At 42.1% G+C, this 22,022-nt stretch overlaps 1 protein-coding gene across 1 annotated transcript in view; it reads left to right on the forward strand.

Moving 5' to 3' along the window:
- The window catches only part of LOC147837607 (uncharacterized), a 36,770-nt gene extending 16,199 nt beyond the window's left edge, over window positions 1-20,571 (forward strand). The window contains exons 3-4 of the mRNA XM_087311306.1: window positions 12,902-13,018; window positions 13,231-20,571. Of these exons, the coding sequence (XP_087167432.1) occupies window positions 12,902-13,018; window positions 13,231-13,364 (251 nt within the window). The 3' untranslated portion in view covers window positions 13,365-20,571. The remainder of the gene's footprint in view (window positions 1-12,901; window positions 13,019-13,230) is intronic.
- Window positions 20,572-22,022: the final 1,451 nt, after the last annotated feature.

Genomic DNA, 22,022 nt, shown 5'->3' on the forward strand with positions numbered 1-22,022 from the left:
TGGGGTGGTACCGTTAAGGGTACAATTTTGTACCTTTATTTAGAGGTACAAAATTGTACCATCTACATTTGTACCATTTAAGGAACAATTTTGTACCCCCAAGGAACAAAATTTTAGTCACTGAAGGTACGAAAATATACCTTATTATAGCATTTTAAGGGTACTGACCCAGGCATTTTGATCCTTTGGTGACTGCATGCACAAATAAATAAATAAAATATTTTGGTTCACAGATGTTCATTTTTTTTATTTTAGAAATGCAAAAATATTTCATTACAACTCACAACGGAATGTGTTAAGAAATAAAATTACACAGCAAGTATAAAGCAGACATCTAAAACAATAAAAAGAACAACTTAGATAACAAATAAAAAAATGTTCACTCGCGTATAGTAAATAATCTACACTAATGCAAAGACCACAAACGCATTACACAGGCTACATACATTGAAGTACTGCACTTTATAAAGTCCAAAGTGTTTGTCTTTAATCAGAATATTCAGTCATAATAAATAATTTGTCATCAACATTTTCTCTATATTTCAGAATGAAGGCAAAGTTTCTCTATAAATTGCTTCAACAGTGCAGAAAAACCAAAAACATCAGTAGCCTCTTCCTCAACATCAGTAGATTACTCCTCAGCTTTCTCAAGTAGAGCTGTAATTTCTTGTAACACAATATGTTTATGCTTTTGATAAACATGACATGTAACGCACTCATAACTTAAAAATGTTTTTTAATAGTCAATAATAATCATTAGGACCAAAAATCTGCTTTATGCATGAATGACAGCAGTGTGCTGGATTAACTTGATGATTGTGATTATTATCCAAAAGCATGTACATAAACAAAAAACAAGGTTGATCACTCTGGTAACTGGAGTAGATTGAGGCTTTTCACCATCCACAGTCACTCAAAACATTCCACTGCAGAATCATCAAGGTGTTCTTCTAATAAGATGGATATGTCAAAAATGTATATTCGTCCACACCAATAACTCGGCCAATCACAATCCCATTAACTCTGAAGACTGCCTTGACTTGTCTTGTTAACACAGGTGTCCAGTCGGTGGCCTCCTCCTGTACTTGAACTGTTGGGTTTGTGGTGAAGATGGTTCACTGTAAATGACAAATATAAATATATATAATTACATTTATATCAGTCACTCCATCACTGATGAAGAGAAAATCAACATGCATTATGAGCTGCATAATGAGCCATCAGACAGGTACAGTATGTGACTAGGAGGGAAGAGTTTCAAGAAGGAATCAGAGGAAAATTTATATACTTTTTTGTTTGCAGTTTATTTAAAATATATTAATCACACAAAATAACTGGAGATACTTTTGTGAGAGTCTGTACACTCTATAAAACTCTGCAAACTTTTAAACTTACACATAGCAAATCTACTGATTTTTTTTTTTTTTTTGTAAATGAAGAGTTTAGTTGCAAAATGAGATTATCCATTTTGAGAAATGTTGGTTTTTTGACATTATTATTTAAGACATCAACAGTCAAGTTCATTCACAATTTTATACATTAAACTATTAAGCTCAGTGAAGTCCAGGAACACAATATTCTTCAAACCCAGGATATTTTTTATTTAACGTTATGTCTATAAATAGTTTATAAATAAGTCAAAAAACATGCCAAAATGCAACATATTATCTTAAAATTGTCAAACATCTTAAATTGGTTAAAAAAATACATCATAAATATCTGGCATAGTATATACAAAGTTTGAATTATAATAATACGATTCTGAGTTAGTTTTGGTAATCTCATATTAGAGCAATGTTATTTTTTAAAGAATGATGATTAATCCATGTTAACAAAATTAACTGAGCAAAAGAAAGCAGGTGAAAAAGCTTTTGGCGCAAGTGATCATTCTCTCATTCGGTATTCACAGAAATTATTTAAAGAATAAACTTACAAAGGACACTTAGAAATGTAGTCTTGCAGACAGGTATCTTGTGATGAGGAGGGGCGCAGGAAAAAGGCAGTATTTCGCTGTAACAACTGGCCTTCGTCTTGACATCAGCAGAGACACACAGACGCAGGATTATTTGATCCTGGTCCACTTTTGTAGCATTTTTAAACATTTTTGTGACCTTGAAGGCTACATCTTCATCTAATAGTTTGTTGGCATAACACAGACCAACATTACTCTCATTACTGACCAAACTCGGAACACTTCTTGTCTATTTTAGCTCTCGTTGCCGCTGGTCCTTTACCTCCGTTGTTTTCACATCTGCATTCATATATGAAGCGTGCTTACTGAGAGGCGGGACAACGCTGCTGTAATGAAGTGATATAGGAGAATCCGTACAGTCCTTACTTTTATACGGATTACATAAACAGAGATCATTTGTTTTCAACTTGAATTGGTTAATGCAAAAGTAGACATATCAAGCTTTATATAGATATCAGAAATCATCATCTTTGTTGACTATTTGCCAAGTTTCCTTTCATTTTAGTGACGTGTTTTTCTGACCACAGTCTGCTCGCGCCTCAGTCGCTTGTAATAACAATGCCTAGTGGGCGTGGTCGCATTAAAACTAATGAGATCAGACTGAGAAACTAGACATAGCGTTGATTTCATACTGATTACTTTATCAAACAATGTTTGTTTTCAACATGCATAGCTGCGTTTATAAGCAGACACTTTAAGCTTTCTAGAAATACATGTCTCAGCTCTGTGCGTTTTGTATTCGCAGAGTTTCAGCGCATTTTACTGAAGCGTTTCTAAAAGCAGTTCACGGAGAGAAAAGACAGATCAGTTTGTTTTCCTTATTTTGCAAAAGCACACACGTTTGTTGTTGTTGTGAGTGTACACAACAAAAAGTAGACACATAACAGATTCAATTGATGTATTGATCTTATCTGTACGATTAAAACTGAAAGTGTAATTTAAGTTCGTTTCAGCAGTTTGACGCCACCACAGGTCAAAACGCGTATACGCGGTCTTCGACCTCAGAGGGTTAAGGCATTTGGGTACTTTTTTTGGGGTTATTTTCACAGTCTTGGGTAGTTTTTGGGTAGTGCTATGTAACCCAAACTTGGGTTATTTTCTGGGTAATAATTGCTAAGAGTTTATTCAATGCAACCCTAGCACCACACAGACACATCAACCCAGCTTCTTTGGTGAAATCAACTCACAGCAGGGGCTGACTAGGATGCCACATATTATATATATATATATATATATATATATATATATATATATATATATATATATATATATATATATATATATATATATATATATATATATATATATATATATATATATAATTTTCCAAACAGGCGAGGCAGTGGCGCAGTAGGTGGTGCTGTCGCCTCACAGCAAGAAGGTTGTTGGGTCGAGCCTCGGGTCAGTTGGCCGAGATTACAACAAAATGTTATTCATGGATTAAAGTAAAGCCAATTACTAACAGTCCATATACAGTTTTACTAAGTGGTGACATTGCTTTTAAGTCTTATAAAATTTGGTGTTGGCAATGGAAAAAAAACTCCAGTAGCCATTTAACTTCTGAAAAGATTATTACCCAACCAGTAAATATTAGCCAGCTATTGAAAAACATTATGCCATCAAGCACAGAACTCCAATTGTAATACGCCAGTGACTCATGTGTTGATATACAAAGTGTCATATATAAGATTATATAGCAAGTCAGTCGGATGCGGCAACGGCAAAGAATCAAACTTGATTGTCATAAATAGAAGTTTATACTCCACTTCACAATCACTTCACATGCTCAGTCTTCAAGAGGTACCAGTTTTCCAGGACGACCAGACAAACCACACCCCATATCCTCAGCTCTCCATCCATCTGCCATCTCGTGGGGGGATGAACGCCCACCCCTACCATTCTTGCACATTGTGCCAACGAAGCGGACCATGCATTTCCACTTACCCATGCCATTATTAAGATGCCTCGCATGGATATCGCATCGTCTATCTTAAAAAAGAATTCGACAACTTCATGATTGGACCATTTAAGGCTCCTATATTTAATGTCTCACACATTAGACCCATTGGTGTCGCTACTCAAAAAAAAAAAAAAAAAATCTGTCAAAAAACACCTTATAGTCGACCTTTCGTCCCCATACAATTCCTCTTTTCCTAGCATTAACAGCACTATCCCATTGGATGAATATTCGCTTAATTATCACAACATTGATCAAGTGATCTCTCTCATAAAGATAGCCGGTCATAACGTCTGGCTAGCCAAAGTAGACATTTCCTCTGCCTTTAAAATCATGCCAATCCACCCAGACTTCTGGCACCTTTTTGGCATTTATTGGTGCAATCAATTCTATTTTGCAGTCCGACAAACTCCACTACAAATATCGGATCATTTCCTTCTGTCTCTCAACATCCACATTACTCCTGAGCCGCCACACACTCCAACACTGGTTACCTTTCGCAGAAACCTACGATCTCTCTCACCCAATAGACTATCCACCATTGTTTCAGATTCTCTTCCTCCATCTTGCAAACTCTCTGCACTTGATACGAACAGTGCCACTAATACACTCTGCTCCACACTAGCATCATGTCTAGACCGATTATGTCCTCTTGCATCCAGGCCAGCCCGTGCCAGTCCTCCTGCACCCTGGCTCTCGGATGCTCTCCGTGAGCATCGCTCAAAACTTCGGGCTGCAGAGAGAATTTGGCGGAAAACTAAAAATCCTGCACATCTCTTAACATACCAAACTCTTCTGTCCTCTTTCTCAGCTGAGGTTACTTCGGCAAAGCAGACGTATTACCGTCTGAAAATCAACAATGCCACTAATCCTCGCCTACTTTTTAAAACATTTTCCTCCCTCCTCTATCCTCCTCCTCCACCCGCATCCTCCACACTTACTACTGATGACTTTGCTACATTCTTCTGCACCAAAACTGCAAAAATCAGTGCTCAATTTGCTGCACCTACAACAAACACGCAAGATACAACACCAACACCACACACACTCACCTCTTTTTCTCAGCTCTCTGAGTCTGAGGTGTCCAAACTTGTGCTATCTAGCCATGCAACCACCTGTCCACTCGATCCCATTCCCTCTCATCTCTTGCAAGCCATCTCTCCTGCAGTCATACCAACACTGACTCACATAATTAACACATCTCTTGACTCTGGTTTATTCCCCACTACATTTAAGCAGGCTAGGGTAACCCCACTGCTAAAGAAACCCAACCTGGACCATACGCTACTTGAAAACTACAGACCAGTATCCCTGCTTCCATTCATGGCCACGATTCTGGAGAAAGTAGTGTTTAATCAAGTTCTGGACTTTCTTACTCAAAACAATCTCATGGACAACAAGCAATCCGGCTTTAAGAAAGGCCACTCAACTGAGACTGCCCTGCTCTCGGTCGTGGAGGATCTCAGACTGGCTAAAGCAGACTCTAAATCATCAGTCCTCATTTTGCTGGACTTGTCAGCTGCTTTTGACACTGTCAACCACCAGATCCTGCTATCTACGCTTGAGTCACTGGGCGTTGCGGGCACTGTTATACAATGGTTCAGATCTTACCTCTCTGACAGGTCATTCAGGGTGTCTTGGAGAGGAGAGGTGTCCAACCTACAGCATCTAAACACTGGGGTACCTCAAGGCTCTGTTCTTGGGCCACTTCTCTTCTCCATCTACACATCATCTCTAGGACCAGTCATCCAGAGACATGGATTCTCCTACCACTGCTATGCTGATGATACCCAGCTATACCTCTCTTTTCATCCTGATGATCCCTCGGTTCCAGCTCGTATCTCAGCCTGCCTGTTGGATATTTCACACTGGATGAAAGATCATCATCTTCAGCTGAACCTCGCAAAAACGGAAATGCTTGTAGTTTCTGCCAACTCGACTCTACACCATAACTTTTCAATCCAGATGGACGGGGCAACCATTACTGCATCCAAAATGGTGAAAAGCCTTGGAGTAACGATTGATGACCAACTAAACTTCTCTGACCACATTTCTAGAACTGCTCGATCGTGCAGATTCGCACTCTGTAACATCATAAAGATCCGACCCTTCTTATCTGAACATGCAGCTCAACTCCTTGTTCAAGCTCTTGTTCTCTCCAAACTGGATTACTGTAACTTTCTACTAGCCGGGCTTCCAGCTAACTCTATCAAACCTCTTCAACTGCTCCAGAATGCAGCAGCACGAGTGGTCTTCAATGAAGGTAAAAGAGCACATGTCACTCCGCTGCTCATCCGTTTGCACTGGCTGCCAGTTGCTGCTCGCATCAAATTCAAAGCTCTGATGTTTGCCTACAAAGCGTCTTCTGGCTTTGCTCATTCTTATCTGCTCTCACTTCTGCAGATGTATGTGCCCTCCAAAAACTTGCCTTCTGTAAATGAATTACTTTCGCGAACTCTCGCGTTCAATCTGCCCAGTTGGTGGAATGAACTCCCTAACTGCATCAGAACGGCAGAGTCACTCGCTGTCTTCAAGGTCTCCGCTGCATTCTCCCCCTGCAGGGACTGACGATTTCCCACCGTACTGTCATATTTCCAAAAATCCCTAGTTTATATTAGCCAGGTAAAAGCACACTTACGACCTCCAATTAAACATTAAACATTATTCCCATGTAATGGTAATATGTTGGGTCTAGGGGACGTTAAAAGGTTGCGCTCTTGGTGATGTCAGTGCGCTCACACTTTGTTTTTTTCAAACTACACATCAGTAGCGCAACGGGCTTTGGCTGATGTGATGCTTTCCATACAGTCTCCCAAAGTCTGTTTATACCTTATGAAGGGGAATGTCCTGGTTACGTACGTAACCTACGTTCCCTGAATAGGGAACGGAGATGTGTGTCTCCAATGCCACAGTAGCTGAGTCTCCAGCTGGGAGCTGAGCGATCGGCTCTTCAGCAGGCAAAATTCTAATGAGCTGACTCACTATAGGCTATAATACCTTATCAAGTTTTTCCTAATTTTTATCACAGTTACATTTCTGCTTGCGTTTATTTTTGTTTAAATGTTTTTAAAATAAAATGTATTCTTTACATCCACTGTCTATTCCAAGCGCGCCTTTAAGGGGTGGGCCACTGCCATGGCCACCCCTGTGTAAACTCTAGCCAACCCTGTGGCCGCCCCAATATGATTTTGCTGTTGACATTATTCATTTAAATGTACTTGCGTAAATGCACAATATTTTAATAAATATATAAATAAATAGCAGTCACTAAATTATTGTGGATTGATTAGTGCCACTGACGTAGCTGATTAAGTTACATTGCATGTTCTCCCTGTGTTGGCGTGGGTTTCCTCGGGGGGCTTCGGTTTCCCCCACAGTCCAAAAACATGTGGTATAGGTGAATTGGTTAAGTTAAATTGTCCGCGTTGTATTAGTGTAGGGTGTTTCCCAGTGATGGGTTGCAGCTGGAAGACATCCGCTGCATAAAACATATGCTGGATGAGTTGACGGTTCATTCCACTGTGGTGAACCAAGATTAATAAAGGGACTAAGCCGAAAAGAAAATTAATGAATAAATGTTTATGAAGACTGCAGAGTGATGCATAAAAAATCACTTTAAATAATTGTTTAAATAGTTTGTGATGTATGTTAAAGTGTACCCCCTAAAAGTACAAGTGGCCCCTGCCCGGCCCCCCCCAGTCACTCTGTTCTAGAACCGCCACTGCTTAAGAGCCAGTTGTGTCACGCCATAAGCGCATTTGCTATTTAAATGATGTAAAGTAAGTGGAAGTGGAAAAACTGAGCATTTCACTAGAGAGAAAACAGTTAAACAGAGCATCTGCAGCGCAGGAAATGAGAGATAAATGATCTACTTTCACTTTCGCTCTCGTGGATAGGGAAACCTTGTACACTCAGACATCAATTAGCCTATAAAATGTCACGGTAAGCAAGGAGGACTCAAATGCAGAATTGACAGGAGAACACAAGGTTTATTTTCAGGAGGTAAACAAGGCTATGCAGAAGGACAATCCATAGTGCAGGACGATGGCAGGAGAACAGGCTGGTGAGGGGAGGAGACTCAGGAATTCAGGATAATACAGAGGGGAGTGTCTTAAGGGGGTAACACAGGCTGGTCAGGAAAGGGGGATTCCAAACTTCAGGCCAAGCAGTCAATAGGTAGCTAGCCGAACCTCTGGTTAGGGACAGGGGTGGCAAACAGATGGATTATGAAGGAAAGGGGATCCACAACCAGCGATGATTCAGGAGGGAAGTGACACAAGCAACACAACAGGACTAGACGGCTGGGGAAACAAGAAAATTAAAAAGAAGAGCAAGCAAAAAACAAACTAGAACTAAGTAAATATGAGAAATATTTAAGAGGGGGGAAAATATAGCTAAAAAAATAATTAAACAAATAAGGAACTAAATGAAACTACTGAAACTTAAACAAAAGGCTTAAAGAAATAAGCTATAACTAGAAATAAATCAGAAAGCAAAACACAGGAACAGGAATTAAAAAATAAAGAACTAACTGAAGACTAAGGCTAGACTGAGTCTAAGGATCACAAAAATGGCAAAATGAAAACTTGAAATTAGTCTTGAGCTGCAAACAAATTAAATTGAAAACGACAGTAACCTTACTGAAAGAAGAAAAATAAATAAACCGAATCAAAAGGATGAATTAATTCAAGATAAAGATAAAAAAGACTTGTACTAGACCAGGACTAGACAAAAGAAACAAAACCAGACTATATGAAAAAAAAAACTCTATCATGCACTAAACAAGATAAGCTAGACATGCACACGAAAGATAGTATGATGAACCGGCAAAGACAAGTGGAAAATGAACTCAATATAAGGAAGTAGAGAGCATGAGGAACAGGTGAACATAATTAAACAAACCAGGACTAAACAAGCATAGGTAAACAAGGAGTCAAGACAAGGGGAGCACATGGCCAACACAACAAAAGAGACAACCATGTGCTAATACACAAAACAAACAAAGAGACACTAGGTGCGTTCGACTTCATGCAGCGCTGCGCAGATCGATCGAAATCTGTCTTAAAGCGGTGCATGCTGGTTATAAATCTTGTCCGGATTGATGCTGCGCCAACGCCACGTGACTGTCACATGTGGCATCAAAGTACCGCGACAGCGCTCCGAGATCAGACGGCAAACTCAGACCGTGCAGCTTCTGAAGAGCGACTGCAGGAGCTTTGATGACGACACCGATATTACACGATTGGCCGAGTTCACCACATGACAACAAACACGTGTATTTCGGGTTTATAGTTGGACAAATTCCGATTCAAAAGTTTCAAAACAAACAATTCACTTTTTACACCCTCTCTATCCTGTACACATCTTGCTTATTAAAAGACTAGAAATATTTTACTGCAGTATCATATATCAATAATCTGGTTATAAAGGTTAGCTTGTTTGCACAGGTTTATTTTTTACTTTTTTATACAGACCATTTACTGCATTCATCTCCATGAACGATTAAAATGATATATTTTAGTGGATATTTTAGTGAATAACCTAAATAAGTCTTACAGACTTGAAATAAAATAATCATCATCATTGATCCTGCCACCCTAAAGCTCTCTTAACAAATTAAGCTAAATAACTATTTTATTAAATAATTATAAAATGGTTTTATTATTATAATATAAATATATATTTTATTTCCTGTCTAGCAGTTTAAAGGCTACCTGCTCTTTCTGGGAAACTTCTACATCGCTCACTTATTTTACCTTTTGTTCTTTTCAACACAATCTTTTTGGATTAAAATGCTTTTTTGAAAATTCATTTATCATCCAAAATAATGTCATTTATTAAGACCTAATCAAAACACCTTGTTTTGCTTTTTACATTGGAAAATTTTATATATATAATTGTACATATATGTAAACCCTTTTTTAGCAGATTCAAACAAGAAGTATTAGCCTAAAGATTGATGTTTAACTCCTAGAATTTATGCTTATTGCTTTGTATTTAATAGACCTGTTCGTTTGTATGTTTATATTAACCTCTCATTTCCTCTTATTTCTCTCATGCATTTGTTATATATTTTACTCATAATTGTCCCTCATTGTTTAAGAAGGAACAACAGTTTGTAGAGACTGTATTCTGTTTGACTTGTAAATGTTTTGTTGTTATAAATAAAAATAACAAAAAAATATGATGACGCCATGTGATCGGTCATCATGACTGCAGCAACATTGAGTCCCGAAGTGTCCAGCTGTCCGTCTTGACGGCTCCGTTCTCAACTCCGCCCCCGCCCGCGCTCGGCTAATGTCGTTGATCACCGGCTGCAGCTGAGCTTCATGTCGAACGCACCTATTAAACACAGACATGAGTGACAGGGCTGTAAGGGCTGAATCCTGACAATAAATATTTCTATTTCTAAATTCAGGCGCCTGTTTCAGAAAGGAGGTTAAGTGAAAACTCAGAGTATTTTAACCCTGAAATGAGAGAAACTCTGGGTTTTCCATTTCAAAATGGCAGGTTTGTTAAACTGGAGAAATCAGGGTAAGTCAAGGCTGTTTCTGAAAGAGAGGTAACTTTAACTCAGAGTCAGTTACTGTGGTCACTTACTCTGTGAATCTAACCTGGTCAGATTCAGGTTTTATTCTCTAAACTCAGATTTCAGTTTCTGTCGGTCTCCTCCCCTTTTTTAAAGACGAAGTGGTATTTCTTAGCCTTAGCCTTACGTCTCCACACCTATTTTAGAGCTCATTTTGGAGATGTGCATAGAAACGATTGATGGAAACGTCATGATTCACATAACTTTTGAAAATATGCATAATAAAACGTGCATAACTGAGTAGGTTAAACTTTTATTTGATAAGAAAAGATGCGCATGAACTACGAAGGAAACACTTAACAAATTACAATAAGTGCATTAAAAAAAGGTTTGTTAGAGATGATGATGAAAATGTGTGTGAATGGACAAACCAGCAGACTGAGCACACTGCAGAACATCTTAAATGTTGTTTTGGTCATTCTAAAATGCCTTTACAGTTTCAGTATTAGTGTATATTATTAATGACCTCCGAGTGTATGGAGTGTGTCAAGAGTCTCCGTGTCTCATGGCTTCAAACGCCCCCACGTGATCATTGCGTGTCAGCATTGTCTTCTGAGGCGCAAGTACATTTATTAAATAAAAAATAATTGGCGCAGCTTCTTCTACTACAGTAAATTCTGTTTTTACAGTTGATATTTGGCGCAAGTTAATCAGAAAGTGACGATTGTGTTCTCTTCGACTTGTTGGATGAAAACGCTGCTTTATTTGCATATTTTAGGCGTTATTCCAGTTTTGCACAAATTTATGTAATATATTTGGATGGAAACAGATATTACCTACATTTTTGTCACACACAGAACAAAGTCACGTACGAGAATGGCTTGTCCTTTTTCACAAATAATTAGCTTAACCTTTGACATGTACTGTTACTAGATTAATGGGATTATTATTCTTTCTAAAAATTATTTTTAGTACTGCTTACCTTCTAAATGTTATATCAACCTCTATCACTTGATCAATAATAAAGGCAGACACACAAGTGCACTGCTAAATCTATTAAAACTGATAAACGTGTATAAAAATTTAGAAACATTTTATAAACATCACACATTACATTACTTATTTTATTATACTTAAATATTTAAATAGTTTAGATGTAAAATTACGCATTAACTTGAGCATCTGCTTTCCCATGCTAACTGTCTCTGTTTCACTGATGGTTGCTTCTTTTTAAATATATACGCTAATATTTGTTATAATTTTGCATGAGCAGATCAAGTTCAGCCGGAGAAAGAAATGGTGATCTCTTTTATAAGATGTTGCCATAGTCACTCATAATATCTGCGCTCCATTGATAATGTCTTTTTATAGTCACGGTGTGCGCGCTTAACTCTGAGTTGGTCTACTCGAAGTTGATTGATCTAACTCAGATCAGCTGTTCTGAAACCCAAAACTCAGAGTTTTTAATCTCTCGGTAAATCAACTCAGAGTTCAAGTTTAAACTCCGAGTTGTTTGAACCTCCTTACTGAAACAGGCCCCAGTTCTAATTTAAAGCAAACAAAAAAAAAAAATGAACAATAATAACCAAGTGTGCTCAAACAACTGAGTTATATCCTAATACACAAGCTGTGCCCCATATGGTCTAAAACCTGCAGGTGCAAATCTAAGCTTGTTTTTAATAAAAAAAATATAAATATGCAGATAATAAATAATACTGCTAATAATAATAACAGTATACAAAAGCAAATTGTGATGAATGAACTGAAAAAGCCTCCTGAGATGAAGAAGGCATAAAGGCAGTGGTTTTTATATTGATGTAGGCTAGAAATTAATATGTTTTGTAATATTTTAATCATTTTTATTTATATCCTATATATATTCTTATTATATCCTATATATATTCTTAATATTTTTTATCTTTTTCATATGTCAAGATATTTGCGTATTGCTCTACATCTTCTTTGTATTAAGCAATGTGTAAGCGAGGCGCAACTCTACGCCAGACAATAGACCGGCTTTGTTTTGGTCTAAAGAACAGACTATTACAGTTTCTCAAAATAGCAACGCGCCAGCAATGCGCCAAAACACGCCTGCTTTTCTAGACCAGAACGCCTATCGGCGCACATATGAGCACAAATTTGTTTGCTATTTAAACAGCATGGTGCAAAACACCAAATGGGTATTGCGCCAAGCTGAAACTAGCAAATAACAATTGCGTCGCGCCTTGCGCCACATTGCGCCGAGTGTATGATAGGGCCCTTAGACTTTGCGTCTAGATCGTCAAAATAGAGTACTAAGTGTGGAAAATTTGATTACATTTATTTAAAGATTAAATAAAAGATGAGAAATCCTGGTGAATGTTAGGGAGAGGAGTGAAGAGAAGAAACCAGAAGTAAAAGCTATTGGATTTTTCAGCTATTTTTCTGTCTTTTATACAACCAGATGCAGACCAGCAGTTTCTGCAGAGTTTACTGCCTGCCCTGAAGAGAATGGATGTCAGACGCAGAGAACAGGCTAAACTCAAAATACAACAGCTTGTGTTTGACACAGAGTTTAATAGTGAGTTTAATTATGGTTCTTAATTTCTGATATTTTAAATAACCATTACTTACTCTCTCTGTGCTACTCATTACTTGGTTATTGTTCTATGTATCCTGTTTGTTGCCTCCTGCTGTTACTTGGCAAGTGAATCTACACATGCCACTCCACTTGTCTTGTCTTATCTCCGTTTTGTCATTGTGCCCACCTGTGTAACCATGTTTTCTATTTAGGTCTGTCCACTGTTATCTTCAGCTCTACCAGCTTCCTAAGTGAAGTTCCAGCTATAAGGAGACGACTTGATTCTCTCACTACTGGTCCCTCGACATCTGTCTTTGTTGCACAACACTTACATCTGCATAACTAGCTTTCTGTTATTTCTGTATCTTCCTGCATCCCATCCTTTATTCAGTCCTGACACCTACAGCATTCAGTCATGTTAATGATCCTTCATGAAACTCTACAAACTCGCCATGAAGGTTCAGATCTCCACACCAGGGACTTTACAAAACAAATTCCATTGAAGAATTACTTCCCTTTCTAATTACCCAAGTTTTCATATACACTAAACATATAAAAGTTGTGAAATATAAACATAAATTTGTATATTAAATGTAGAATATCCATATATCTAAGAATTTAATTCAATGACAAGAAAATTTGCAGGTTTTGTAAGATTTCTGAGAAAAATATGTTAAAATGAAGTGAATAATGTACTAACATATTTTACTAACTATGCTGAAGTTAGCATTTTCCTGGCATGGGGAGGTGAATAAAGAAAAGTCAGTCATGAATCCTTCCAGGGACAGCTACCGACTCTGGGGCAGCAAGACAACTAGCCTCTTCATGAAATGAAATCCATATGAAAATGGCAATGCAATTTCATCAGCCATTTCTTATAATCGCATAAGCTGCAATAAAATCAACAAATGAAATAATTATTCAAACCTCTGAAAACAATATAAGCAAAAGTTCCCCTTCGGGGGGAACTTCAGCACTATAAGTGGATTTGATGTTAAATCCACGTATGGGAGATTCGGTTCAGAAGCCGCTCGTCTGAAAGAGTATTGAACGGGCCAATGAAAGCCATGAATTGGCAGCGTAAGCCTGCGCAGGTGTGCTGCATCGGCAATTAACTGAGCATATAAGCACACCTGGCGCCAGCAGACGCTATCCTTTTCGCTTCAGAGACTTTTCTGATCGAGCTTCATGAGGGTTCCTCTTGCTGTCTACAGCCACATCGACCGAACGTGTGTCTCCCGGTCTAGAGCGAGTCCACGCAGCGGCAGATGGTCGAGCTGGATTTTCTCCCTTGCCTGGCGTCCCTTTGGGTCCGGTCCTCCAGAGCGGTGCGTATGGTTGCAGTTTTCCTAAAAGAGCAACACAGTCGTGCAGCACGTCCTTTTCAGGACGGCACTCCGACTGTGTGTTTCTAGTTGCGGGGGTTTCCTGGCTGCTTCGGCCGTGGGTTGGAGATGGTTTATCCCCCAGCTCCGCGGCCGGACCGACTAGAGGGGCGATCCCTTCTTCCCGGCGACGCACAGTAGGCTCACGCGGTCTTAAAGAGCACTTTTTTTCTGCTCATGCTGCGTGTCCCGCTACTGTCACCACTCTTGGTGGTGGAGTGGCCAGGGGGTATGTGGCGATTCCTCAGGTTGAGTGCGCGATGGCAGTAAATCCGCGCGGCGCCTCTTCTTGGCGGGTCTGCCTCGTCTCCCATCCAAAGCCTTTGAGTTTTCGGCTCCCTCGGAGGTAGAGCTTACAAAGCTACGGACCAGGCTGCATCCGCCTTGCATGCGATAGCCACCTACCAGCGCTACCAAGCGCAGGCGCTGGCCGAGCTGCACGAGGGTGGGTCCAACCCAGGCTTAAGAGCTCCGCACCGCCGCCGACTTAGCTCTTCCTACTACTGAGTCTGCTGCGTGTGGTTTGGGGAGGACGATGTCCACACTAGTGATCCAGGAGCCCCACCCCTGACTAAAACTTGGCTGGTATGCGCAAAGTCGACAAAGTCCGCTTTCTTGACTCGCCCATATCCCAAGCTGGTCAGCGACACTGTCTGCGAATTCACCCAGGAATTCGAGGCAGTGTGAGAGCAGTCTGATGGGTGATGTCTTATCGGCGGATCCGTAAGCCCGCTCCGCCCGCCGTGCCATCCATACCTGCTCCTCGCCGAAGGCGCCCACCTACAAGAGCTGCACCGCCCCCGCACACACCTCTGGCGAAGCGAGCGCGTCGAGCACCTCGGAAGCAGGCAGCTTCCCCTGCCCAGAACGCCGCTAAGTCCGGCAACGGACCGCGAAGCGTCCCTGGGACAGGTCATCTGGAGAAGAGGGAACTTGCTCTTCCCTGCTGGAGGGCGGGGCGCCATTTCCAACGGCACCTTTTACTGCCATGAAATGAAAGGGCACTTTTTCACTTCCCCGGATGTGTCAGCCCGAAATCTGCCAGTCTGAGACACTGTGCTCTCTAGCTCGCAGGTTAGGTGCGCTCCGCCAGTGGCTCACGAGCACTGCAAGCCCTGCCAGTCTGGGACGCGCCGCCTCTCAGCTCGCAGGGTCTACATGCTCCGCCAGCGGCTCACGGGTGCTGGGGGGACGGTCTCCCCTCTCCCAGCCCCTAAGCCCCTTTTCCATAGTCAGGGTGCGGAGCCAGAGCGAATCGCTCTTCTCCAGCTCTTCTGTGGGACCCTTGCGCTCCCCGGATCAGCACACCCGCTCTGCGCTGACGTAATTAGCGAGGGCTCTGCCTGCCTGGTTAGCGTGGGCCAGTCCCTCGCGGTGGCTCATACGCACGATCAGACTCAGCTACGAACTTCAGTTCTCGAAACGGCCTCCCAAGTTCACGGGCGTGTGTTTCACCAGGGTCAATCCCCTGTCCGCCCCTGTCTTGCGAGAGGAGATTGCTGCCCTCCTGGCAAAGGGTGCAATCGAGCCGGTACCTCCAGCCGAGATGGAGAGCGGGTTTTACAGCCCGTACTTCATCATACCCAAAAAGAGTGGTGGGTCACGGCCAATCCTAGATCTGCGCGTTTTAAACCGCTGCCTTCACAAGCTGTCGTTCAGAATGCTTACGCAGAAGGGCATCCTCTGATGCGTCCGCCCTCAGGATTGGTTTGCAGCCATAGACCTGAAGGACGCGTATTTTCATGTGTCCATTCTTCCACGCCACCGTCAGTTTCTGCGGTTTGCGTTCGAAGGTCGAGCATGACAGTACAAGGTCCTCCCCTTCGGGCTCTCTCTGTCTCCGCGGGTCTTCACCAAACTCGCGGAGGGTGCCCTAGCGCCCCTTCGGCTCGCGTGCATCCGCGTACTCAATTATCTTGACGATTGGCTGATTTTAGCCCACTCTCGGGAGCAATTGACTGCGCACAGAGACGAGGTGCTCCGGCATCTTCACCGATTGGGGTTGCAGGTCAACTGGGAAAAGAGCAAACTCGCCCCGGTGCAGAGGATCTCTTTTCTCGGAATGGAGCTGGACTCGGTCACCATGGTAGCGCACCTCTCCGGAGAGCGCGCTCGCCTGCTGCTGTCTGAGGGAGCTCAACAGCAAAATAGTGGTCCCCCTGAAATATTTTCAGAGGCTCCTGGGGCATATGGCTTCTGCTGCGGCTGTCACGCCGCTCGGACTGCTCCATTTGAGACCACTTCAGCACTGGCTTCAAGGTCGAGTTCCGAGACGCGCATGGCATGCGGGCATACACCGAGTCTCGGTTACTGCGCTGTGTCGCCGCACCCTCAGCCCCTGGAACGACCCCTCGTTCCTGCAGGCCGGTGTGCCTCTGGGACAGGCGTCCAGTCTTGTTGTTGTCTCAACAGATGCTTCCAGCTCAGGCTGGGGAGCCGTGTGTCGTGGGCATGCAGCTGCGGGCCTGTGGGTAGGTGCCCAGCTGCATTGGCATATCAATCGCCTAGAGCTGTTGGCAGTGTTCCTCGCTCTCCACCGTTTTTCTCCGGTGTTGGAGCAGCAACACGTGCTGGTCAGGACGGACAGTACGGCGGCGGCAGCATATATAAACCGCATGGGGGGTATGCGCTCTCGCCACATGTCTCAGCTCGCCCGCCGTCTGCTCCTCTGGAGTCACCCGTGGCTGAAGTCGCTGCGCGCCATTCATATCCCAGGTATGCTCAACCGTGCAGCCGATGTGCTCTCACAGCAGCAGTTTCACTCTGGAGAATGGAGACTCCACCCCGAGTCTGTTCAGCTGATATGGGCGCGATTCGAGAGGCGATCGATCTGTTGCTTCCTCCGAGAACGCTCATTGCCAGTTGTTTTATTCCCTGACCGAGGGCTCTCTCGGCACGGATGCACTGGCCCACAGCTGGCCTCGGGGCATACGCATATGCGTTTCCCCCAGTGAGACTGACAGTTACTGTGCAAGGTCAGGGAGGACGAGAAGCAGGTTCTGTTAGTTGCGCCCCTTTGGCCCAACCGGACCTGGATATCAGAGCTCTCACTCCTCGCGACGGCCCTCCCATGGCAGATCCCTTTGAGAGAGGACCTACTTTCTCAGGGACAAGGCACCATCTGGCACCCTCGCCCCGATCTCTGGAACCTTCACGTGTGGTCCATAGACGCGATGAAGACTTAGGTAACCTGCCGCCCACGATGGTTGATACCATCACTCAGGCTAGAGCCCCCTCTACGAGGCGCGCCTACCCCCTGAAGTCTATTCACTGAATGGTGTGTCTCTCGCAGAGAAGACCCCCGATCCTGCCAGATTAGTGTTGTGCTCTCTTTCCTTCAAGAGAAGCTGGATAGCAGGCTGTCGCCCTCCACTCTCAAGGTTTACGTGGCCGCCATCTCCGCTCACCATGACGCGGTGGCTGGCGGCACCGTGGGAAAGCATAACCTCATCATCCGGTTCCTCAGAAGCGCTAGGCGAATTAATCCAACTCGCCCCCCTCTCACGCCCTCTTGGGATCTCGCCCTCGTTCTCACGAGCCTGCGATTTGATCCCTTCGAGCCACTCAATACAGTATCCTTAAGATTTCTGTCCCTGAAGACAGCTCTGCTGGTCCCGTTGGCCTCCATTAAGAGGGTCGGGGACCTGGAGGCATTTTCGGTCAGTGACTCGTGCCTGGAATTCGGGCCGGATTATTCTCACGTCATTCTGAGACCCCGCCCTTGTTATGTGCCTAAAGTTCCTACCACTCCCCTTAGAGATCAGGTAGTAACCCTGCAAGCGCTGCCCCCGGAGGAGGCAGACCCAGCCCTTTCTTTACTTTGTCCAGTTCGCGCTCTGCGCGTTTATGTGGACCGTACTCAGAATTTTAGATCTTCTGAGCAGCTCTTTGTCTGTTATGGCGGACGGCAGCAGGGAAGTGCCGTATCGAAACAACGATTATCCCACTGGATTGTGGAGGCTATTTCATGTGCTTATTTAAGCAGAGGCCAGCCGCGTCACCCAGGATTGCGTGCGCACTCCACTCGGAGCGTTGCATCCTCTTGGGCGTGTGCGCGTGGTGCTTCTTTAACAGACATTTGTAGAGCTGCGGGCTGGGCGACACCCAACACATTTGCAAGGTTTTATAATCTGCGAGTGGAGCCGGTTTCCTCAAGGGTGTTAGGGACCTTTAGTGATTGAGGAAACAACTCGGTGGGGTGTTGTAGCACGCTTGCGGTGCCTTTTTTCCCTAACACGGAGAGATGTGCACCCTCCTGTCTGTCAGTAAAGTTCCCCTTTCGGTGAGCCCTGCAGATTCCTCCGAGGCCCCCAGCACTGACTCAGCGGAGGAGTCACTTGCTGGCCCACTACGTTAGGTCTGCCCGCTGGTCAGCCTGCGTTTTTGGGTACAGGTGCCTGCTATGGCCAATCCCCGCTGGTGATCCCCATATGCTTTCCGCCACGGTTAAGTTCCCCCCCCTGGGTGGACCAGTGCTTTCCCTATCCGCTAACCGACTTCTTATGCGGACTCCCCCTTCTCAGGGTTAGTCCATATGTAATTCCATTTGTCTCCCTATTGGGTGCGGATGGTCTCCGCAGCGTCCTCCCTACTGGGATGGCACGCTTCCCAACGTACTGTCGTATATTCCTAGAATTATCTAGACGCTAGCGACTCCCAAAAAAATATACCTATTCCGTAAAGCTTCTTTTGAAGTGGGATAAGTTAGGGCCAAGGGCACGTTGGAGGACCGCGCCTCTCATGATTTGGGTGCGTCACGCTTGCCTGACCGCTCTCTCATGGTGGGTGTTGGTAAGGTGCAGTCATTATGGCGCTTTCAATGGGCTCCCATACGTGGATTTAGAACATCAAATCCACTTATAGTGCAGAAGTTCCCCCCGAAGGGGAACGTTTGAGGTTACTAAAGTAACCCTTCGTTCCCCGAGGAGGGGAACGGAAGCACTATACTTCGTCGCCATAATGACTGTACCTTAGCTGTTAAAAGTCTCTTCAGCTTAAAAAGGATGGCATTTGCTGGCGCCAGGTGTGCTTATATGCTCAGTTAATTGGCGATGCAGCACACCTGCGCAGGCTTACGCTGCCAATTCATGGCTTTCATTGGCCCGTTCAATACTCTTTCAGACGAGCGGCTTCTGAACCGAATCCTCCCATATGTGGATTTAACATCAAATCCACTTATAGTGCTGAAGTTCCCCCCGAAGGGGAACGAAGGGTTACTTTAGTAACCTCGAACGTTTTCATAATATAACAAAAGAACAATAGGCAATCAGCAGAAAATGCTTAAATCCCCCTTAAACTATCAACAAGCTCTACTTGCTTGTAAAATTTGTTAACCTTATAATATTTCTTTTCACACCTTTTTTTATTTGGAATAATAATAATTATATTATCATCATTATTATTATTATTATTATTATTATTATTATTATTATATAAAAAAAACACATTTGATGCACTTACAGTAAGTAAATATAACATATTTAAGAAATCTAAACGCACGCTTTGAAAATCTACATGATGATCCACAACCTGATTCTCAAAGCTTGTTGAGGTGACTGGATATGCAAAAGTAGAAAAAAAATCTTTAGGTTAATTAATTTAGGTTAAATAATTAGGTTAAGTAACACGACTTGGTGATGTGTCATAATTTAATCAATTAACTGAAAGGAATATAACATAAAATTATGCAGATATAAGGGTTCTCACTCTAAGCCAAATATCAAGTTCCGTTTTTTTCCCTCACTAAAAAAATTAATTTCCATGACCTATAATGAACAGAAAAAAACAGGCAATTGTCTATCTAGAATCCTCAATTTAACACAACATTTGGAGCAAAATTTAGAAGAGCTTGCAATCTTTTATTTTTTTTATTGATGCAGACTTGCCACAAATATTAGATACAGTGTAAAATTATCTAAAAGCTAACAGTTTTCTGCATTTTGTGGTTTCTGTTTTTTGTTTTCCATTTATTTATGCCTGTAAATTGCATTCTTGTAATCTTGAGCTTTTCTCAAACAATTTTTGTCTTTAAAAAGTTACTTTTAATGACACTTTTAATAGTCTGAAGTGAAACTGTATATTGTCTGGGTTGGTGGTGTGCATTATGGTAAAAAAAAAAAAAAAAAACTTAATAATAAACTGCAAGGACATTTTTTGTCCGTTTATGGACTTAATTCTCTCTGTATTATTTCTTACACAATATAATAATTAAAGCTACACAAATGTCAATAAAAGTCAAATAAAAATATTAACATCAATATTTGACCAATCAATGCTGCAATTTGTACACAATTAATAACAGACAATAAACAAAAGCAAAACATGAATTATGAAATTTGGTAACTTCATTAACTTTTTTTCTTTGCAAGTGTGTATGTAAAAGAGCAAAAAGCAGAACAACATTTAAGTAGCAGTTCACTCAAAATAGAAATTATTACCTTCGTGAGATCAGATGCCTGATCAGTCAGGTGGGTCAGTCAATTATCACGTCTCTATATAAGTAGCCGTCTTTGCACTGTTTCAGTTGACTTTTTTTTGGCATACCTCCACCTCCCTATCTCCTTCCCAGTTTTATTAAAAAAAAAAAAAAAAAGCCTCAAGCACCCTTCAAGGATGGGAGGTCTGAGCTCGATTAGTGGTTTGATAGCTCGAGCCCCACTTCAGAACAACAACACCAATATATTGTACCATGTTGACGCAAATGATTGAGCAGGTGAACTTTTGAATTTCTAAAAAGGCATGAAACCCAGTCATTTTAACACACTCACATTTTTAGTCTATAGTTTTAAGCACAATATCATGCCAGAGGAAAAAGTTGACTAAGATGTCCCTGACTACAAACTAATCTAAATTAAAAAAACCAAATAACATACATGAATACCAAACAATTATATTTCTATTCAGGAAGCTTTTTACAAGTAAGCATATGTTGATTTACTCACCAGATATGTTTCAGAAACTCTCCAAAGCAAGGGAAAACTTTCTGTGGTAGGAGGCAGCCCTGGGGATTTAGGCAGGAGATAGCCCTTGCTAGTTTAGGCACTAAGAATTAAAGGTGAAGTGTTGATTCTATTGTACTGATGGGTAACAACGCACAAAATGGCATTTACTGTGACAGAAATATGGTGTTGAACATGTACATTGGATGTTTAAATGCAGCATGTATGCGCAAGCATGTAGAAAAACATTCTTGAAAAGAAGTCAATAGCAATGCAGTTAGATACACAAACAACCTCAAATGAAGTGCCAAGATTTAAATTGTCACTCCATTCTAAAGTAAATAACCTAATATATTTACAACTGTATTTCCTTAGAAAAAGTCAGTAAAATGCAAACATTGAGGTAGTTCGACTCACCAGTTGCTGTTCTGACACCCCCCTTGGAAAATGTAATCTGGAAAATTCTTCAGTGACTGGGGCTGCATGGATTCCCGGATGTTGGAAATAACACTACCAAGTGTTGGTTACATAACTCCTTTATTTTGTTCTGAATGAAATTAGCATTTAACTCTGATTATATCCATTTATTAAAATCTAACTCCATAAAGTCAACACTTTGCTCTGAAATGCTTCAACCCCGAGAATTTTGCTCTAATAAATTTGCTGTGCACTGCCAAAGTT

This window comes from Danio rerio, chromosome 25 (assembly GCF_052040795.2).
Source record: "Danio rerio strain M-AB ecotype USA chromosome 25, GRCz13ab, whole genome shotgun sequence".
NCBI classification, from domain to species: domain Eukaryota; kingdom Metazoa; phylum Chordata; class Actinopteri; order Cypriniformes; family Danionidae; genus Danio; species Danio rerio.